The 18,385-nt window shown below is 44.7% G+C and overlaps 1 protein-coding gene across 2 annotated transcripts in view; it reads right to left on the bottom strand.

Moving 5' to 3' along the window:
* Positions 1–2,974: 2,974 nt before the first annotated feature.
* Positions 2,975–18,385, bottom strand: part of NEDD9 (neural precursor cell expressed, developmentally down-regulated 9) — a 182,939-nt gene continuing 167,528 nt past the window's right edge. For both annotated transcript variants that reach the window (XM_077886187.1, XM_077886185.1), the window contains 5 exons: positions 11,441–11,542; positions 10,840–10,941; positions 8,668–9,909; positions 7,260–7,349; positions 2,975–4,481 (listed from right to left, as the gene is read on the bottom strand). In XM_077886187.1, coding sequence (XP_077742313.1) covers positions 3,972–4,481; positions 7,260–7,349; positions 8,668–9,909; positions 10,840–10,941; positions 11,441–11,542 — 2,046 coding nt within the window. In that variant the 3' untranslated portion in view covers positions 2,975–3,971. The remainder of the gene's footprint in view (positions 4,482–7,259; positions 7,350–8,667; positions 9,910–10,839; positions 10,942–11,440; positions 11,543–18,385) is intronic.

Below are 18,385 nucleotides of genomic sequence, written 5' to 3'. Positions count from 1 at the left end.
CAGAAACATTTTATTTTGATGTAGTCTCAATAGTTATTTTTGCTTTTGTTTCTCTTGCCTCAGGAGACATAGCTAGAAAATGTTGCTGTGGCTGATGTCAAAGAAATTACTGCCATTCACTCCTTTTTATTGCTGAATAGTATTCCATAGACCATAATTTATTTTCTACTCACCTGTTGATGCCATTGGATTGTTTTCATTGGGACTATGATGAATAAAACAGTTTTTTTTATGTGGACATAATATTTTTTAACTCTCTTGAATAAATACCTATGATTGGAATTGCTGGGTTATATGGTTAGTGTATGTTTAACTTTTTAAGAGATTGCCAAACTATTCAAAAATGGTTGCACCATTTTACATTTCTACCAGTGGTGTAGGAGAGTTCCAGTTGCTCCATCTTTACCAGTTATTACTGATATTTGTTAATTTGTTCTACTAATTACTGAAATAGGAGTATCTAAATCTCCACATATCGTTACAGATTTTCCATTTCTCATTTCAGTTGTATCAGTTTTTTGTGTATTTTGAAACTTTGTGACTAGGTACATACACAATTAGTAATGTTTCTGTTTCTTCTTCTTCTTTTTTTTTTTTTATGAATTGACCCTTTTATCATGAAATGTCTTCCTTTGTCCCTGTATTCAATTCTACTTTGTCTGCCAATATAGCTACTCCAGATTTTTCTTTTTTAAATCACATTGTGCATGATACATCTCTTTCTATCCCTTTGCTTTTAAACTTATTTGTGTATTTTTATTTAATGTAGGTGTCTTTTAAATAGTATATAGTTTAGTCTTGCTTTAAAAAAAAATCCAGTGTGAGAATCTCTGACTTCTAACTGGAGTATTTATAGACCATTTACTTTCAGAAACATTTCCCTACCTAAGATCATAAAAATTTTCTCCTGTTTTCTTCTAGAAACTTAAATTTAAGTCTATAATCCATTTCATTTTTGTGTAGAGTGTAAGGTAAGTATTCATTTTCTTCCATGGAAAGAGCTAGTTGTTCCAGCACCATTTTTTCAAAAGACTTCTATACCCCATTAAAGTGTCTTGACACTTTTCTTGAAAATCAATTCATGTTTATGGATGTGGGAGAAATGATACAGAGTATATTCAAATACTTTATCTATAAATCTCAGTAGTATACCTGTGTGAAAGTGTGGTTTAAGCATTAAAATAATTTATGTAGCTATGAATCTAATTTTCATTAAATATAGTTTTCTTTTTCTCTTTTTTAAAAAATATTTTATCTATTTAGTTGAGAGAGCGAGAGAGTGAGAGAGCATGAGTGGGGTGAGGGGCAGAGGGAGAAGCCACTCTCCCCTGAGCAGGGAACCCAATGTAGGGCTCTATCCTGAGGCTCTGGGATCATGACCCTGGCTGAAGGCAGACAGTTAACCAACCAAGCCACCTAGGCGCATATTAACTGTTGATTTTTTATGTATATTCCAAAATGAATTAAGTAATTCTCATTGAACCTAAAACCTCACAAGTGGTAACATCTATATTATGATAGCAGACATCATCCTACCTATATAGGCTCTCTGCTAAAGCTAAGCCTGTTCCAGATATTTGGGTTTGGCAATGTTCACAGATTCCAGAATTTTCTTCAACTGTAAATGTACTCTGAAGTGATACAAAATGAAAAAATGACTCTCAATTTTCCTAAACAATCTAGATCTATAGTACTGATACAGTAACCGTAATTTAACTCTCTATATTAAAAGGGCTCAATTAGCCAGCATGCAATGCTGTGACAAAGAGAGGAATAAAGAAAACCCAGTGCCTATGGAAATCGAGATCTAAAAATTTAATGATTTAAAAATATCCTTTATATACAACATGGGAAAGAGAATAATACAGATTGAACATTTTGGTTTTGAAAGCGTGAAATGTCACCACTTAGCTTAGAACAAGTCTGTCATCACCTAAGAAACACACGTTATACAATGAGCCCTATAGGGACACCTTTCAACTCCTGCTTAGCTGGTTTTCAGCAATCTCCTTTCTCCCCCCATGCTTACTTGTCATATAACAATACAACTTTTAATCATCTTTTGACAGAGCAGAACTCGGAGAACAACAATAACAGTTGTTCCAAAAAGCACCTTCTGTGATTTTTTTTCTCACACTTAGATCACATGTTCTTCTCTCTTAAATCCTTTCCTGTTCCAATGGTTTGGTTGTTTAAAGCAAGCTTGATTAAGTCAGGGAATATATTGCAAATAAAAATGTTTTCAAATAGACTAGGCTAAAACCATTAAAAAACAACTGGACTGAAAGTCTGTAGATAACATGCTTCCTGACTTGGTAATATGTGGATACATTAACCCACTAGGTAGGAAGTATTTCATTTGCCCCCAAAACGAATCTGACAGCTTCTGGGTGCGTCTGTGCTGTGTCAACATCCGCAGTGTAAGAGACACACTTGGAATGGGTGCTGTGATGAACTATAAGATGGTGGTGGGCTGTGTACACAGGGTCATGGGCCAGGGAGAATTATAAAGACTGGATGGGCTGAGTTTCAGGTCACCAGCTGCATGTTTTAAGGAGGGTGCATGATCAGGCAAGGACTCCCTTTGAAATAGGATGTGGCCTGGTGGCTCTAACCTTTAAGTGACCAAGGAACTGGCTGATTTTCCTAAGGTAATGGAGGTAATAGCACTGAAGTGAATGCTGGGAGTCAGAAGGGCCTCTGTTTACAACTGGCAGATGCAACCATCCCTTCTTTTTTTTTTTTTTTTTTTTAATTTTTATTTATTTATGATAGTCACACAGAGAGAGAGAGAGAGAGAGAGGCAGAGACACAGGCAGAGGGAGAAGCAGGCTCCATGCACCGGGAGCCTGACGTGGGATTCGATCCCGGGTCTCCAGGATCGCGCCCTGGGCCAAAGGCAGGCGCCAAACCGCTGCGCCACCCAGGGATCCCAACCATCCCTTCTTTTTATGGACAATCATAGTCTGATGCCTTTATGAATTCCTGCTGCAAGTAATACGGGTTTTTTTTTTTTTAAGATTTATTTATTTTATTCAGAGAGAGAGAGAGAGATTGGGAGGCAGAGACACAGGCAGAGGGAGAAGTAGGCTCCATGCAGGGAACCCAACATGGGTCTCCAGGATCACACCCGAGGCTGCAGGCGGTGCCAAACCGCTGCGCCACCAGGGCTGCCCAGTAATATGGTTTTTGCAAATCTTGAAACACCCTTTAGAAAACCTCTTGGCCAAGTGTCTCATAAATGCAATCAAAAAGTCCTGGGGAACCATGTGAACTCCTTCTAGTGCAATGTCTTCTCTGTGTTGAAACAACCCGGCCCTACCTAGGGATATGGTCTCTGCCTATTTCAGCGTTTGGGTTAACATATACTTCCTGAAACTTCTCTTTTATAAAAGGGCTTTTTCAATCAGAAGTGAGGCATTTTGCCACAATGGGCCCAACATGGTCAATTTTGAAACAGGTTTCAGAACAAGAGCAAGTTCATACTATGCCTTATTATTGGAAGGTGAACACTGATATGTATACTGTGCTTCCCGGACTTGGAAGTGACAGGCTCAGAATAATTGCTAGTATATATAGAGCAATATTACAACTAGCTGGTATGTTTCCTAAAAAAGAAAAAAGATGCAGCATTAGGACGTGCTTACTAAGGTGCTTCTTCATTCATGTTTTCTAATGGAATGTATCGGACAAACATCTACAAACGAACATGAATACACAGGCATACACACGCACGTGGACAAGTTTCTGTACAGTTTATGCCTTAGATGTGTTTATGTAAGAACCACACAGGAAAAAAAAATTCCCCCTCTAGCTCCCTGAATTTCTGAATGTTGTCTAACCCATAAAATGTTAAAATATTTCATTTTCATATAAAATTATCTACAAAAATAGATAACATGTACAAAAACCAGATAGCATTTCCAGTTTTCCTTAGTAGCGCACTCAGTCCCCCTTTTCTCCTCCTCCCCTCAGAAGGTTGCCATCTCCAGCAAAGAGCGCTTGAAGAGCTGGGCATTCCTGGACAGGTCTGTCACTTGGTGCACCATCTCCTGCAGGGCCGTGGTGCTGGGGTAATGGAGGGCCGCCATCTTGGTTGCCATCACTATAGTCTTGAGCTGCTCGCAGAGCTGGTTGCTGGAGTTCATCACTTTGTTGCGAATGTCCTGGGCAGCCACCTGCCGCGTCAGCGTGTCCCCAATGAACACCAGTTTGTGTGCGCTCAGGATGACAAACTTGCTGTGGGCCACGAAGATGCGCGGGGGCTGCGCTGAGCTGACACAGCTGAAGAGGGCGTCGATGGCGTTGAGGAGGGAGATGTAATGGGTCTCGCACTGGTCGTAGTAGAAGCAGAGCAGCTGCCTATCCTGAGCGCCCACGCTGCTGTTGGTGGTCGGGAGGCTCTGAGAGGGCTTCCACTTTGAGATGTCATTCTCCACGGGCTTGGTGATTTCTTGTTCCAACAACTGGAACTGACTTAGCTGCAAAGGGAGAAAAAAAAGCAGATTTTGTGAAGGGGAAGGCAGTGTGCTGTGCTGGACATTAGCCAGGGCCTGGACAGGGATTTTAATCCCTACTAAGAAGCAAGTGCTCATTAGATGGGAGGTGTTGCTTTCCTCAAGTGTAAAATGCAGAGGCTGAGAAAGAAGATCCCTAAGGAATCCTCCAGCGCAGGCCCCTGTGGTTGGGTGTTGGCTCTTCTGTCCTAAGGCTGGAAGGCAGCTTGCATTGCTACTCAGCTCTGTTACCTGCACCTTTATGAAAGTTCCCTGAGTTAACATTTACAAAGTGCTCAGAATGGCGTTTGGTATATCATAGTCTCCATGTAAATGTTTATTGGACGTTGAGTGGTGGCGAGGGAAAGTCAAATGGAGGGATCTCTTCATCAGGTAAATCACTGACCGTTGGCTCCTTCTCTGGGAAAGCCTTGACTCTATCCCTTCCGGGCTCTTAGATAAATGACAATCCATGATCCCTCTCTGTGTCTCCTACTTTTTGAGTCAAGATTTGTAAATGTTACTATGCAGCCCTATGGGAGAGACTATCGCGTATAAATATCTGCACACTGTGGAAAAGAGCATCTCTAAGGGAATCTGAATGCTAATTGTGCATCGTAGCACTTAGTCACCCTCTTTTTGAAAGAAAAGAACCTCACATGCGGTCAGACTCAGGGTGTTAGCTGTCTTCTTTCCTCACTGCTCCCAACTGCTGTAGGACTTAGACTGCAGTTAGAATATTCTCATACTCTTCCACCAAGTCTCAGGAGAGACGTTCTTCTGCAGGTAAGGATGACCTGTGATATGAGCTTAGGGCTCAGGGCTTGTGCTCTGAGGTAGAGCTCAGTCAGAGTAGGGATAGCCTCATCCAGCTTCTCCTCCAAGAAAGGCACAGCGAGCTTTACTTTTCAACAGAGTCTGCTTTCTTCATAGGAATTGCTATGGTTTCAACATGCTCCCTAAAGCCCTGCAGAAGGGCATTTGGCCAAATGCCAAAGCAGACATAAAGAGATATAGGGTGAAAAAAAAAAAAAAAGAGATATAGGGTGATGTTTGAAGATATTTCAATTATGCTCCTGCAAATATGTTCATAAATATAATATCTTATTAGATGGAGACATGGGGCTATTTTTATAGAGAAGTAACAAATTCAGGGAGGTTAAGATTTGCCTAAGGTCACACAGTTGGCTAGTCAGAAAGCAAGGGTTAGAACTCTGGTTTCCTGAGGTGCCTGGGTGACTCCGTCGGTTAGGCATCCAACTCTTGGTTTTGGCTCAGGTCATGATCTCAGGGTTGTGAGATCAAGCCCCATATATTGGGCTCCCCACTCAGTAAGGAGTCTGCTTGAGATTCTCTCTCTCCCTTTCCCTCTGCCCCTCCCCCCAACCCTGCTCACACTCTTGTACTCTCTCTCAAAATAAAATAAAATAAAATAAAATAAAATAAAATAAAATATCTTAAAAAAAGGAAATGAGTTTCCTGAGTGGAGTGTGACAGTTCATGTCTCTACATACCATTTCAACTTAGAAAGCATCTAAATCCTCAACCCATTACTCTTTATTTTTATGCCCTTGTATCAGCAATACCTTATCAACCCCATTCATGGCCAACTTTTGAGTGAACAAACTGCCTTGCCAAAATCCCCTGTTTAAGGGTTTGGACACATTTGATCCTGCCCTTGTTCTTTTAGATGGGACCAAGAATAGCCTAGCCATAGGCTTGTGTTGTAGGAGATGATAGGTAGATAGATAGATAGATAGATAGAGCACAATATGACTCTTTTTTTTTTTTTTAAAGGAATTTGATGAACCACAGTAAGGGGCTATCCAACAGAGGAAGCTGAGATGAAAAGCCATCTGTGGAAAGGACTTTGAATGGCCACTGATGGGTTCTGTAAAGCTCAAGGGGGCCGAATGAGTAGATACGCAGAGGAAACTCTCAGAAAATAGAGGAGAAGGAAGCAGATCTAGAGCAAAGCAAATGAGGTATAAGAAGGAAGGAGAATTTATAGTCCTAGCTCTCATCGGACTTGGCTATATCTGTATTTTCTGTTCCTGTATTCCCCTACTATGGCCTTACTATAAAACCTGTTTGCTTGGGCTAGCTTGACTAGGACTTGCTTCTTGAAACCAAGAGCATTAACCTAAAGAGTCTTAATATGTCTTTTTTTTTTAAGATTTTATTTATTTATTCATGAGAGACACACAGAGAGAGAGAGAGGCAGAGACACAGGCTCCCTGCAGGGAGCCCGATGTAGGACTTGATCCCAGGACCCCAGGATCACACCCTGAGCTGAAGGCGTCCCATGAGTCCTAATATGTTAAGTGTACAGAAGTAGCCTGGAGAAATGGCTGTTTGGACATAACCATCTGGATTACTAAAGCCATAAATTTTCTCTTTGTTCTTATCCCCTCTTATAAGCCTTGAGGCTTATTATTTTTTTTAAAGATGTATTTATTTATTTGAGAGAGAGAAAGAGAGTGCAGAGGGAGGCAGAGGGAGAGGAGAGAGAATTCCAAGCAGACTCCATGCTGAGCATGGAGCCAACATGGGGCTTGATCTCACAACCCTGAGATCACAACCTGAGCTGAAACTAAGAGTCAGATGCTTAACTGATTGAGCCACTCAGGCGCTTGGAGCCTTGGAGCTTATTTATGCCCATGTATGCTGGAAGGATCAGAATCAGGATCTTCTGGAGTGCTACCTTTCCTACAAAGCGGGAAATCCACACAACCAGGCAGGTTCTGTCCTGGCTGGGCTTACCTGATGATGCTCCAGCTGCAGCTTGTTCTGTTTGATGATATTCTCCTTTTCCAACAGCTCCTTCTGTTGCCTCTCAAACTCCTCCTTACCCTATTATTTTTCAACATAAAGAAAACATTTTATCACCCCTGTGATTCACTTGTGCTAACATTTCCATTGACAAATGTATAAATACTCTTTTGTTTTCCATTGCCTTGGCCCTGTTAGGCCCTGTTAGGCCCTGTGAACACCAGCCTGGGAGGGTGGACTTGCCTACCAGACTTCCCGAGCTGCTGTGTAGGGAAGAGCAGAAAACTAAAATCTGTTTCCATGTGGTGTGCCACCATCTCTGCACCACTTTACCGTTTTGGGAGATCCACAATCCCCTTCAAACCTCCTTAAGCAGTACTATTTCTCAGGGTTCTTTTCTAATAGGTTATCTGCAAACCCATAAGCCTCCTAACACAGGTCTAAATGGGGTCCACACTGCACCCCTGGTTTCTAGTATTTCCCAACATGCGAGTTGAACAACCCACCAGGGGAATGGTGCATGCCCCCATCTACTCTCTCCCTATACCTTTCCTTAGCAGTGGGGAGTGGGAAGGGGGCTCCGCTCTCTCCCTTCCCCAGTCTCCTGAATGCACAGTTCCCAGGATGATCCATCCCTCTCAGTCAACTGAAAAGAATGGCCAAAGGAGATAGTACGCCAAGTTCTAAATAATGGATCTTGGTTGCATGTTTGACTTTCCCAAAGTGACAGTGATCCCAGGTCAACTTGGCAGACTTTCCACTTGTAGGAGGCAGACTGAGCCTGCCCAATTTTCCATGTGCTGGTGAAGTTCTAGGTCAATTGACAAATGCCCAATGTTCCTCAAGCTAAACCTGAGGTGGGGTGAAGTTTTTCTGTAAGTAATTAAACACACATAAACACACACACATTATAGAGCTGAAGGGACCTAGAAATTCTCTTGTCTAGGGTTTTCGTATTTTTTTTTTCTTACCAGGGCCTCCTTCCCTTTTCAAATAAAATACCATGCAGAACTCTATTACCATAAAATGCAAATAGAGGTGGAGCTGCCGTGTTTATCTGAGGGCCTACTTTCCTATTTGGGGAGTCTTCCTCCTGCTTGCCTGGGGCATACCAATGGGTCACTCCAACCCTGTGCTTCATTCACTTTGCAAATGAAGAAATAATAACAGCCCAGGGAGGTTCAATAACACACAGTTAGTGTCAGGGAAAGGTCTGGAACTGAGGACTCCGCACCCTTCCTACCGTACAATGTCGCCTCCATACATGAACTACTAATCCCGCTTGGGAACTGTTAATCATGTTCTTGCCTCTGGCAGGTCAGCCTAATAGCCGAACACCCATCAGCCTCAGGCTCCTTGAATGCGAAAACAGGCGCTTTATGAGGCCTGGTTTCCTTACCTGTAGGTGGACGTAGTCATAATCATCCATCCAGCTCCTTTCAGAGCCATCGCTGCTGCTGCAGTCAGGAGGCTGGTCCTTACCCAGGCTTGGGGGCAGGGGCTTGTTGAGGCCTTGAGCCTTGTGGTCCCCAGGATGCAGCAGAGGCATCTGGGATGCAGCGTGTGGGTACTCTGTGGAGTTCATGATGTTCTCAGACCCGCTCTTCACATGCGAGCTGCCAGGGCCTGGTCTAAAGAGGGCCTCGGCGTTGGTATTGATGGTCGTGGTGAGCTGCTTGGCGTCATCGGGCACTGTCTTTGCCACCATCACAAACCGGTCCAGGTCATCACACTTGTTCTGGGGCTTGTTGACAGCCAGAATATTCAGGGACCAGCTGCACTCATTTAAGTCGTGGCTGGTCTGGCTCAGAATCTGGTGGGAGTCTTCCACTCTTTGGAGCTCCCGCTTCATTTTGTTGTGGAGGGTGAGTTCGGGGAGGCAGGAAGCATTTGCCACGGCCCCCCTGGCGAAATGGAGGTAGTCCCTCACGAACAGCTCCACCTTGTCCACCGAGGTGCGGATCTCGTTGATGTGGCGGTCCATGTATCCGTAACACCGCCAGTCCGTGGTGACCAGGGCCATGAGGCTGGAGACGCCCACCTCCAAGGTCTGCTGCAGCCGGTGAAGTCTCTCAATGGCTGTGTCTGGGTCCAGTAAGAGCCTTTTGTCCTGAGATGGGGAGGCTGACACCGAAGATTCCTTGGAGGTGGTGGAGGATGTGGACATGTTGCTCCTGGTGCTGCCCGTGCTGGAGAAAGATAACCGGTTCATACCATCCACCACGTCCTGAGAGCCTTTGGCATCGGGTGGGTTGTGCAGAGGGACATCGTAGACACCGTCTCTTTCTTCAGGGTTTGCTTTCTCACTGGTTTCTGCTGGTGGCTCCAGAAACTGAACCCCTCGGGGGACATCGTAGGCATCGTTCTGGGCGCCCGGTGACTGTCCCAGCTGTGAGGGCGCGTGGTTCAGCAAGACGCTTTGGTGTCTTCGTGTGGCCAGTTCGGCGGCCCCCGGAGCATCACAGTTATATTTTATGTGAAGGTCCTTCCCAGTGGGCTTGGTGCTGGTTGGGGGGATGTCATAAACGCCCTCGGGCCTGACGTCCAGCCTCCCAGCTTGTCTCATTGGAGGGGGGAAATCATACTCTTTTTCCCGAAGCCCTGCTTCATCTCGGCAAGCAGAGGGTGGAATGGCATATAACTGAAAAGGGAGTAGGAAAAGGAGTTATTATTTGTTCAGCTGGCTCATGTGAACATGCAGAAACTGAAAAGGACATGAAAACGAGGCCCGATTTCTCAGTCCGAATCACTGGCTCTTGTCTTCCACCTTCTACTCACTTATGGCCGGTGGTTCCCAAGGCTCTGCTCTGTTCTGTTCTCACTTCCTTCATCCTTTGACAGGACCGTCCTTCCCATGGCCTCAGTGCTGCCTGTGTGTGGAACCTTCCTGGCTGAGTTGCTCTCCCTGGGGCCCAGCCCCGCATTTCTGACCACGTCCTGGGGTCTCCTTCCTCGGCTGATCCAGCCGGGGAGGCAGACTGTGCGTGCACACACAGGACCAGGTGTCAGAAGACCTGAGGTTTCTCCCTGCATCTATGGGCCATGAGATGCTGAATAAGTGGCTTAAATGTCTCCACACACAGCTCCCTTCTCTGCACGATAAGGATAACTACGCTTGCTGTGCAGGAATACCCCAGCGGGTAACAGAGTGCATCAGACGCAGCAACCCCAGTCTACGAACTGAGGACGCTGTAACACTTCTAATAAAAATGAGATATATTCATTGCTTGCCAAACTGAATTATTTTACGGAATCCCGTAAATATGGAATCCTTAGACTTCTCTTTGAGATTTTTTTTCCTTTCCTTTTTTTTTTTTAAAGTAATCTCTGTACCCACTGTGGGGCTCAAACTCATGACCCTGAGATCAAGAGTCAAATGCTCCACTGACTGAGCCAGCCAGGCACCCCTGGAATCCTTAGACTTATCACTAACTATGGCCTTTCCTTCCTCCCATTCACTCTCTCATAAAGACTAGTTTTTCCCCTTTGGTTTGCCCTTCTTGTTTCATCCCAACAAACACACACACACACACACACACCTTTTTTTGCTGCTCGTAGGAAATTCACTTACCCCTTTAGTAGGAGGGATGTCATAGACGCCTTGAGGTTTTATCTCTCCCACTGGCAGTGAGAACACAGGGACTTTCACAGATGACGGAGGGATGTCATACACCTGAAGAGAATACACTTGCTTTACCCAGAATAGAAATATTGTATCCTTGTCATTTCTTAATCTGCTAAGCCTTTCATTATGGGTTTATTTGCCACGTTACATGTACAACCTTGCTCTTTAGCCACACTATGTCATAAGGGGTTGATAGGATTTTTCTTTTTATATTTCATATACTTTGACTTAGATTGAGTATAAAAGTGACCCTATGTGAAATTATCTACACTGCCTGTACTTTGAACTATAGTTTAAATCTTACACTTCCCGAAGGAAAATGATAAGCAACAAAAGCTTTGTCAGATAAAAGCCTAGGGCCTCCTGAGAAGGCAAATCCCGAAAACATAATTTGAACAGCTTTGGTGAAAATGGCTTCTGGATGATAACCTAAATAGAGCATCATGTGAAACATGCATAATTTGTGAACATCCCTTTGCTCTGAAGCCCTGAGGGATGCCACCCTGAAGTGTTCCCCTCCCCGGGTGACCACGGTCCTGGTACGTACCCCTTGAGTGGTGTGGGAAGGAGGGATGTCGTAGATGTCCTTTTGGTGTCTGGACGGGTACTCGTACACATAGCCCTGGCCTGTCCTCACTGGGGTTACCACCTGTGGGCAGGAAGACAAAGAGGGTGTAAACTTCTGAACCACAGTCCTGAGTGAATCTTTTAGACTCCTAACCAGGCACTCTCCTCCATCACCTATCTCCCATAAAAAGAAAGAAAGAAAAACAAGGAAGGGAAGAGAAAACGAAGGAGACAAGGAGACATCAGGTCAGAACACTTTTAAACCCCCTCTTGAATCCCAATAAAGAACAAATCCCTGAAACAGCTCCAACCCTCTTCCTCCTAATGACAAAGCTGGTCAAAGTCTCAATCCCAAGTATGTACCTTAGGGGAGAATCATTTTTAAATTATGAAGGTCCTAGATCATCCCTTAGAAGCACCAAAAACATAGCCTAATGGGGAAAAAAAACCCCACGATTTTTTTTAAAGGCTCTGAAACTATTTGTCAAGAGAAGAATGCAAATAGAGAGTTGAACTACTTAAAATTCCTCTCATACCTTCCCCAGGACGCCTCTTCATGTGACATGATTATTATTATAACTAAAATTCCATAGGTCACTAGAGTACTTATATGAAGCGAACGCTCAAGCAGTGCTGCTCTCGGAAGCCTCCAGGAGCTTTCAATCTAACCTTTGAAACAAATGACAGACTGGGTTGAGAGTCACCAGGAACAGAGTTCAAGGTCTCTAACCCTTTTCTCATTTCTACCAGGGAAGCAGACATCCCAGACAGTACCTATGTCCAAGGGATGTGGGAAGTCAAACACACTCATCACAACTCTGGCATCTAGAACCAATGCCAATGAAACGAACCTCACCCGACAGGCTCGTATTTTCCTATCTACCATCCTTCACTGTGTCCTAAGTACGGGTAGAGAAATTATTTGAACTTAAACTCATTTGGAAACGTATTTAGTCCTCCAAGGACTTCTAAATGACCAGGGTCTTGTTTCTATCTAATGCAGGCCCTTCCAAATGACTAACAAAGCCCCTCTTAGTATTGCCCATGAAGTCTTATTTATTTATTTTTATTTTTTTTTAGGAGAAGGGGCATTGTAAATTAGGCAGAGTTGGTTCTTCCCTAAGAAACTGTCATCTTTGATCCTTTCTCTAATGTGAAAATTCTGGCGTCGGGCTGCCTACAAAACTATGTGAAAAATGCTCGGTGTCCGTCTCATGCTGAAGTAGGTGGAACTCAGCCAGATGCACCAATGCCCCTCTCCCCGGGAGCTCTAAAATGCTGAAATCCCCGGTGCTTGCAGCTGATTACTTCTTGCAATGAAGGTAAAGATTTGTACACAGCCACTATCCCATCAGATCTCTCCACTGCCATGGTTTTTTTTTTTTTTTTTTTTTTTTTTTAAGCATCTATGGCTTTAAAGATTGTTGGCATGGAGCATACAGAACCATTTATACACTGGCCACTGGATTGTGCAGAGCAAATCTTCCTTTTAAAAGCAGCATGCCCTTTGCTCAAGAAAAATGCACTGTCTTCCTCCTGCCCTTATAGGATTTTTTTTTTTTCCCACTCGCTATTATCCAGGAGAGAAGTAAAGTATCTTCTCTGAGTTTATCTCCTCAGCCCCTCTATTTATAGCTCTCTATTTTGGCTTCGTAAGAGAACCTGCACACAGCACAGCTTTTGTTCAGTCTGAAAGTTTCTAAGAGCGGATTCTGTCCAAGGTTGCCAAGCCAGTAATAATGCTAATGGAAAACCAAGGCTGGTTATGCTGAAGGCCAGCTGAGCGTTTCCATCCTTAGTTTAAACACGGGAAGGGAGGCTGGGAGATAGAGGTGGGGGTGCCGGGATCTGAAAATAGTCCCTGGTGAAATGTAAACATATGGCAAGACCTCAGAAAGGCAGGGTCATAGGCAAAGCTTTTCCTTGCCTTGGTGGATCTGCCCTGGCAGAGAGCATCCGCGCTTCCCGGTATTTAACATCTCGCTTCCTGACAAATGTCACAGAACCTCAACTTGCTCTCTCTTTCTCATTTAGAGGATGCCTGTGGTCATCTGGTTTTTAAAAACTTTGCATTCCAAGCCAGTCATTTTCCTTGTTTATGCATTAAAAGAAACAGATGGCGCAAACCGCAGAGGGAGAAAGCCAACAAAATACAATCTCTCCCCGATTCCAGCATTCCCGACGGTACCATCTAATGCACGCTGGTCCACAAATAGCATTTAAAAGGGACCAGCGTTTTGCATCTGGTCAGATGCATCCCTGGCGTAGAGCGATGCACTCTGTGAACATCTGAAGGAACGAGGAGCGGGAAGTCTTCTACTTTGCACATTCTTTTCCTCCACCCGTCGCTTGGGTGACTCTCATGCCAACTGTGTGTTCTCCTGGGGGGGAAAGTGCTGACTGTTCTGTACCTTAGAAAGTATCCAGTTTTGTGGTCATGGATACTTTCTAAGCAGGTCATGTCTTCCTGCTTGACAAAGTCCACAAAAACCTTCCTACTGTCCCAGAAATACTGAACCTCAGCCTACGAGGAACACCAAGGCCGAGCTAAGGGGGAGTGAATTTTGGAAGGGTTCTCCTGGGCGTTTGCGCAGCAAGGCGCTGAGGGACTCGCTACAGAAAGGGCATTTCAAACCTAATTTTCTCAATGAGCTGAAGTCAGGTTTTTCATTTCCTTTCTCCTTCCGTTTGTTTTTCTTTCGTGCTTTCCTTGTGTTCTGTGTATTTATTTATAGTTACAAAGGCTTCACTTTGGGAACTACCAAACTGACCTCTTATTCCTTAGAGTTGATGCAAATGGGGCGAGGAAGAGGGATTCCTGGGGCTCCTGCAACCCCTGTCCTGATGACCCTGGCAGATGATTAGCATTTTCCAAATGTGGATTTTCTGCCCCCGGGGAAGAATCTTGACTGTTCCTCAGATGTTAGTATGCTATTCTTGCCAACTAACTGAAAAGTCTGAAGTTGGGCACTTTGAGATGAGAAGGGCAGATGTAGAAATTGAGGAAAGGAATAGTCCATTTAATAAGTCTCACAGGGGGGTGGCATCCTGGCATCTACAAAGTCCAGAGACTGGGGTTAGGTTAGTGCTCTAAGTATGTGCTTGCCTAAAAGCAGGCCATCACGCACAGCGCGCCCCACCACGCACTGTGGTGTGTTTGATTCACACCACTAGCTGCTTTACGAGATGATTTAAATACCTCCCTGTCTCATCGTTTTGAGAGCTGTGCATGCTGAAATTTTTTCATTTTTTTGGAAAAGATTTTATTTATTTATGAGAGAGAGAGAGAGAGAGAAAGAGAGGCAGAGACACAGGCAGAGGGAGAAGCAGGCTCCATGCAGGGAGCCTGATGTGGGACTCGATCCTGGGTCTCCAGGATCACGCCCTGAGCCGAAGGCAGGCGCTCAACCGCTGAGCCACCCAGGAGTTCCACATGCTGAAATTTTAAAGAAGAGGAGCCCACGTTCAGGGTGGCAGTGAGGGCCAGGGGACACTGACAACCCACGTGTGTGAGTCAGTGAGCTGGAAGAGAGGCCCTTGGGCTGTGCCACTCCCACCTCCCCAGTCCTTGGCCAGGCCTTGCACCTGTAGCCAAGCAAGAGCCTGATGCTTAAGATGCCTGCGGGGCCGAGCAGGTGAGGCCAAGGGAGAAACGAGCTGGGATTTTGCACTGGGGAGACAGAACTCATAGCCTCCTAGAAGAAAGCAGCCACTCCTCAGCTCCAGCCAACTGCCATCCTGAAAAAAATACACGCTGTGTTGCTAAGTCTCTTAAATTTTCAGGAGAAGCCAGAAATCTGGACTTTTTTTAAAATATGAAATCTGATTTCCAGAATTGGCTCAAATATTTCAAACAGCATCTTGACCAAACCAAATCTATCTGTGGCCCCCAGGGTGCCAGTCTTGCCTTCATCTACTTATTTCTGCCCTCCTCCCTGGATGTGTTTCTAAGTTTCTAAGGCCAGAGCCCCGAAAGCCCTTTACCAATCCCATTCCTTGGGAAGACTGAACTGTACCATTTTATACCTGCGCCCTGCCTGCCACTCCTCTGTGCCTTTCCTCACACTGCTTTGTCCAAGATACTCTTCTTCCTTTCCTCATACTTAAAATTTTATCCGACTTTCAAGGCCAAGCTGAGTGCCTCTCTCTCATGAGGCCTTCCCAAACAGATAAAATACCTTTCCCTTCAGAACGCTGTAAGCATGTTATCTGTACATCTCTAATGGTCCTTATCACTTGTGGTCTGTTCCAGGGCATTCCATTTCTTCTCCTGGCACAGTGGAGACCGAGCCCATTTCTTCTTCATTTGTAGATCCACGTCAGGACCTAGCACAGTGCCTTGACTGTAGTAGGGCTTGGATAAATGCCTTGACTGAATACATTTGTGAACTAAAGGAAAACTCGAGGCTTTTCTTAAGCAAGATAGTGTGGAACTGGACTGGATGGGAAACAAGATCTGGCTGTCTAGGATTAGGTTGGTTTCCAGGTGAATTCAGCTCTAGGATGAGTGTGACCCACAGGAAAAGAGGCTGGAACTGGCTCTCATCAGCCATGTGTGGTAAGATCAGGCAAGCGAGGAAGCCAAAAAACCAGAGTGAATTTTAGATAAAATCAAGAAGTCGTAAACCACGGAGGCATGATCACCTGCACCAGTATTTGGTGCAAACCACCTGTGGAGGCCAAAAGAGGCTGCTAGATGGTTTCCTTTTCCTCACTCTAGAGCCTGCGTGCAACATGAACATCTGTGTTGTTCTCAGCCACAAGCTAGAAACAGACCAGGGAGTTTTGCAAGAAGAAATCAAAGCAACCTCTGCAGTTTACCTTAATATCAGAAGGAAAATACAACAGAGGGATGCCTGGGTGGCTCAGCGGTTGAGTGTCTGCCTTTGGCTCAGGGCGTGATCCCAGGATCTGGGATCAAGTCTCACATCGGGCTCCCTGCAGGGAGCCTGCTTCTCCCTCTGCCTGTGTCTCTACCTCTCTCTGTGTGTCTCTCATGAATAAATAAATACAATCTTAAAAAATAAAATACAACAGAAAGGAACAGGAATTCTGACATGGGTCTCGAGAAGCTGTACAGTAGAGGCCATAGTCACACTAGGTCTTTAGCTCATGGAAAGGATTAGGTCTGATGAGGAGAGTGATGAGAGAAAATAAGCCAGGCTCAGGGAGAGCTGACTCTACCACATGTGAGAACACAACCAAGGCATCTGTCCATTCTAAGCCTGTTTCCTCATTACAAGAATGGAAATAATACTACTTACAGGCTATTGGTGTATTAAATGAGATCAAGTACAGAAAGTGCCCAGCATAGAGTAAACCCCTGCAGCCTTAGTTATTTCTATGAGGACTGTCACCTGGGTTATACAGCTTTTACTTTTGGACTTAAATTTGAACCAGGTAATTCAGATCAACCATCCTACTGAAGACAGCTTTTTAAAAAGATGAGCAAAAGATACTCAAAAATCTTCTTCATTGCATGAAAGCACTAAAAGATAGTAAAGAATGATCAGGTCCAAATTTGGGAGTAGAGATGAATTCATAGAGGTAAACTCCCATTCAAAGGCTGTTTTTGTCCTGGGGGCATTTGCTGACCGGAGACAGATGTCTGAGCGGCCACACTGTGTCTTTTTACAGCATCTTCAGGTATGGGAGGAATATGGGACACAAGGACTCACTGAGGTTGGGACCCTGATAACCATCCCCACTTTGGGTTGGTAGTCCAAAAGCTGCATGTGAACGTGAGAATTAACTAGAAGGGAAGCTACCCTTGCACGGGCTGAAGCCAGGTTTTAACTCATCAGGGTTGGTAAGAACATCTCAAAGCCTGAAATTAGATTTATGTGTGACTGGGAGGCTGGCAGAAGGAAATAAAATCCTCTCTGGATGTAGAGAACATCTTAATAGGCCTTAAGTTATTTCTTACAAATATTTAAAAATACAGTGTCCACCATACAAAGATACCCAACAACGTGGGAGATGAGACAGCGGAAAAAAACAAACAACAGCCAATTTTTGCTTTCTTCCTAATGTGAGGAGGACGTGGTCTGTGTGTCTTAGTGGTCACAGATCTCAAGGCTGTTTGCTTTCAAAATGTTTCGTGATTAAGCCATGGGAGAAAACAAAATGTAATCATTTAGATATGACTGGAATAGAAAGAAATTAATCTTTACAAATGCATACAGTGTTCCCAGTGAGGTCTATGAGGCGATGGGAATTTCACATCAAAGCAGTTAAGTGACAAGAGACTGGTTCTCGATGACTATCAGTAGATTGACTTGGGTTACCATTTCACTCAGGTCATATCAGCATTGCCATTGTCACAGTTATCACCGTAACAGCCCAAGACACTCCAGTGGAAAGCCCCAGGAGAAAAAGTGCTCTATGAGGCATAGAAATAAACCTATTTATCCAGAACAAAGATGGCAATGTCCCAAACCCAGGACACTTTATTGGATTTCTCTTCAGACAAGGCCTTTTCAGTGGAAGATCACAAGCTGGGTTTGTCAAGAGGATCTCACCAAGAAGTAGGGCACATACCCAATTGGAATGTCTAGAAGCAAAATACTTTCAAGACAACGCCTGCTCACATGGTACCACTCGGGTCAAAGTCTCAGCAAGTCTCCTTGGGCACCTACTTCACCTCCTCAGAGCCAAGATCGCTGTTGAGTGCTTGGGAGTGGGGCCTCGCTGCTATGGAGGCCTGAGGTCAGGAAGACTTGAGCTTCTCAGCTGCATGCTACCAGTTCAGTGGGTGCTGTGGGAAGCGGGAGGGGGGCAGGCTGTGCCACCCATGAAGCCAGACCCTCCCCACCCCAAAAATCCTGTGAAAGCCAACTAGTAGGGTCTCAGGTCCTGCTGTGTTGTGCCATGCTTCCATCTGACACCAGCTCAACCACTCAGCACTTACGGCAACTTTTCATCT

The sequence above is a fragment of the Canis aureus genome, chromosome 37 (assembly GCF_053574225.1).
Source record: "Canis aureus isolate CA01 chromosome 37, VMU_Caureus_v.1.0, whole genome shotgun sequence".
NCBI lineage: Eukaryota > Metazoa > Chordata > Mammalia > Carnivora > Canidae > Canis > Canis aureus.
The sequence above is the reverse complement of the archived record's forward strand: the minus strand, read 5'-3'. Positions and strand labels throughout refer to the sequence as shown.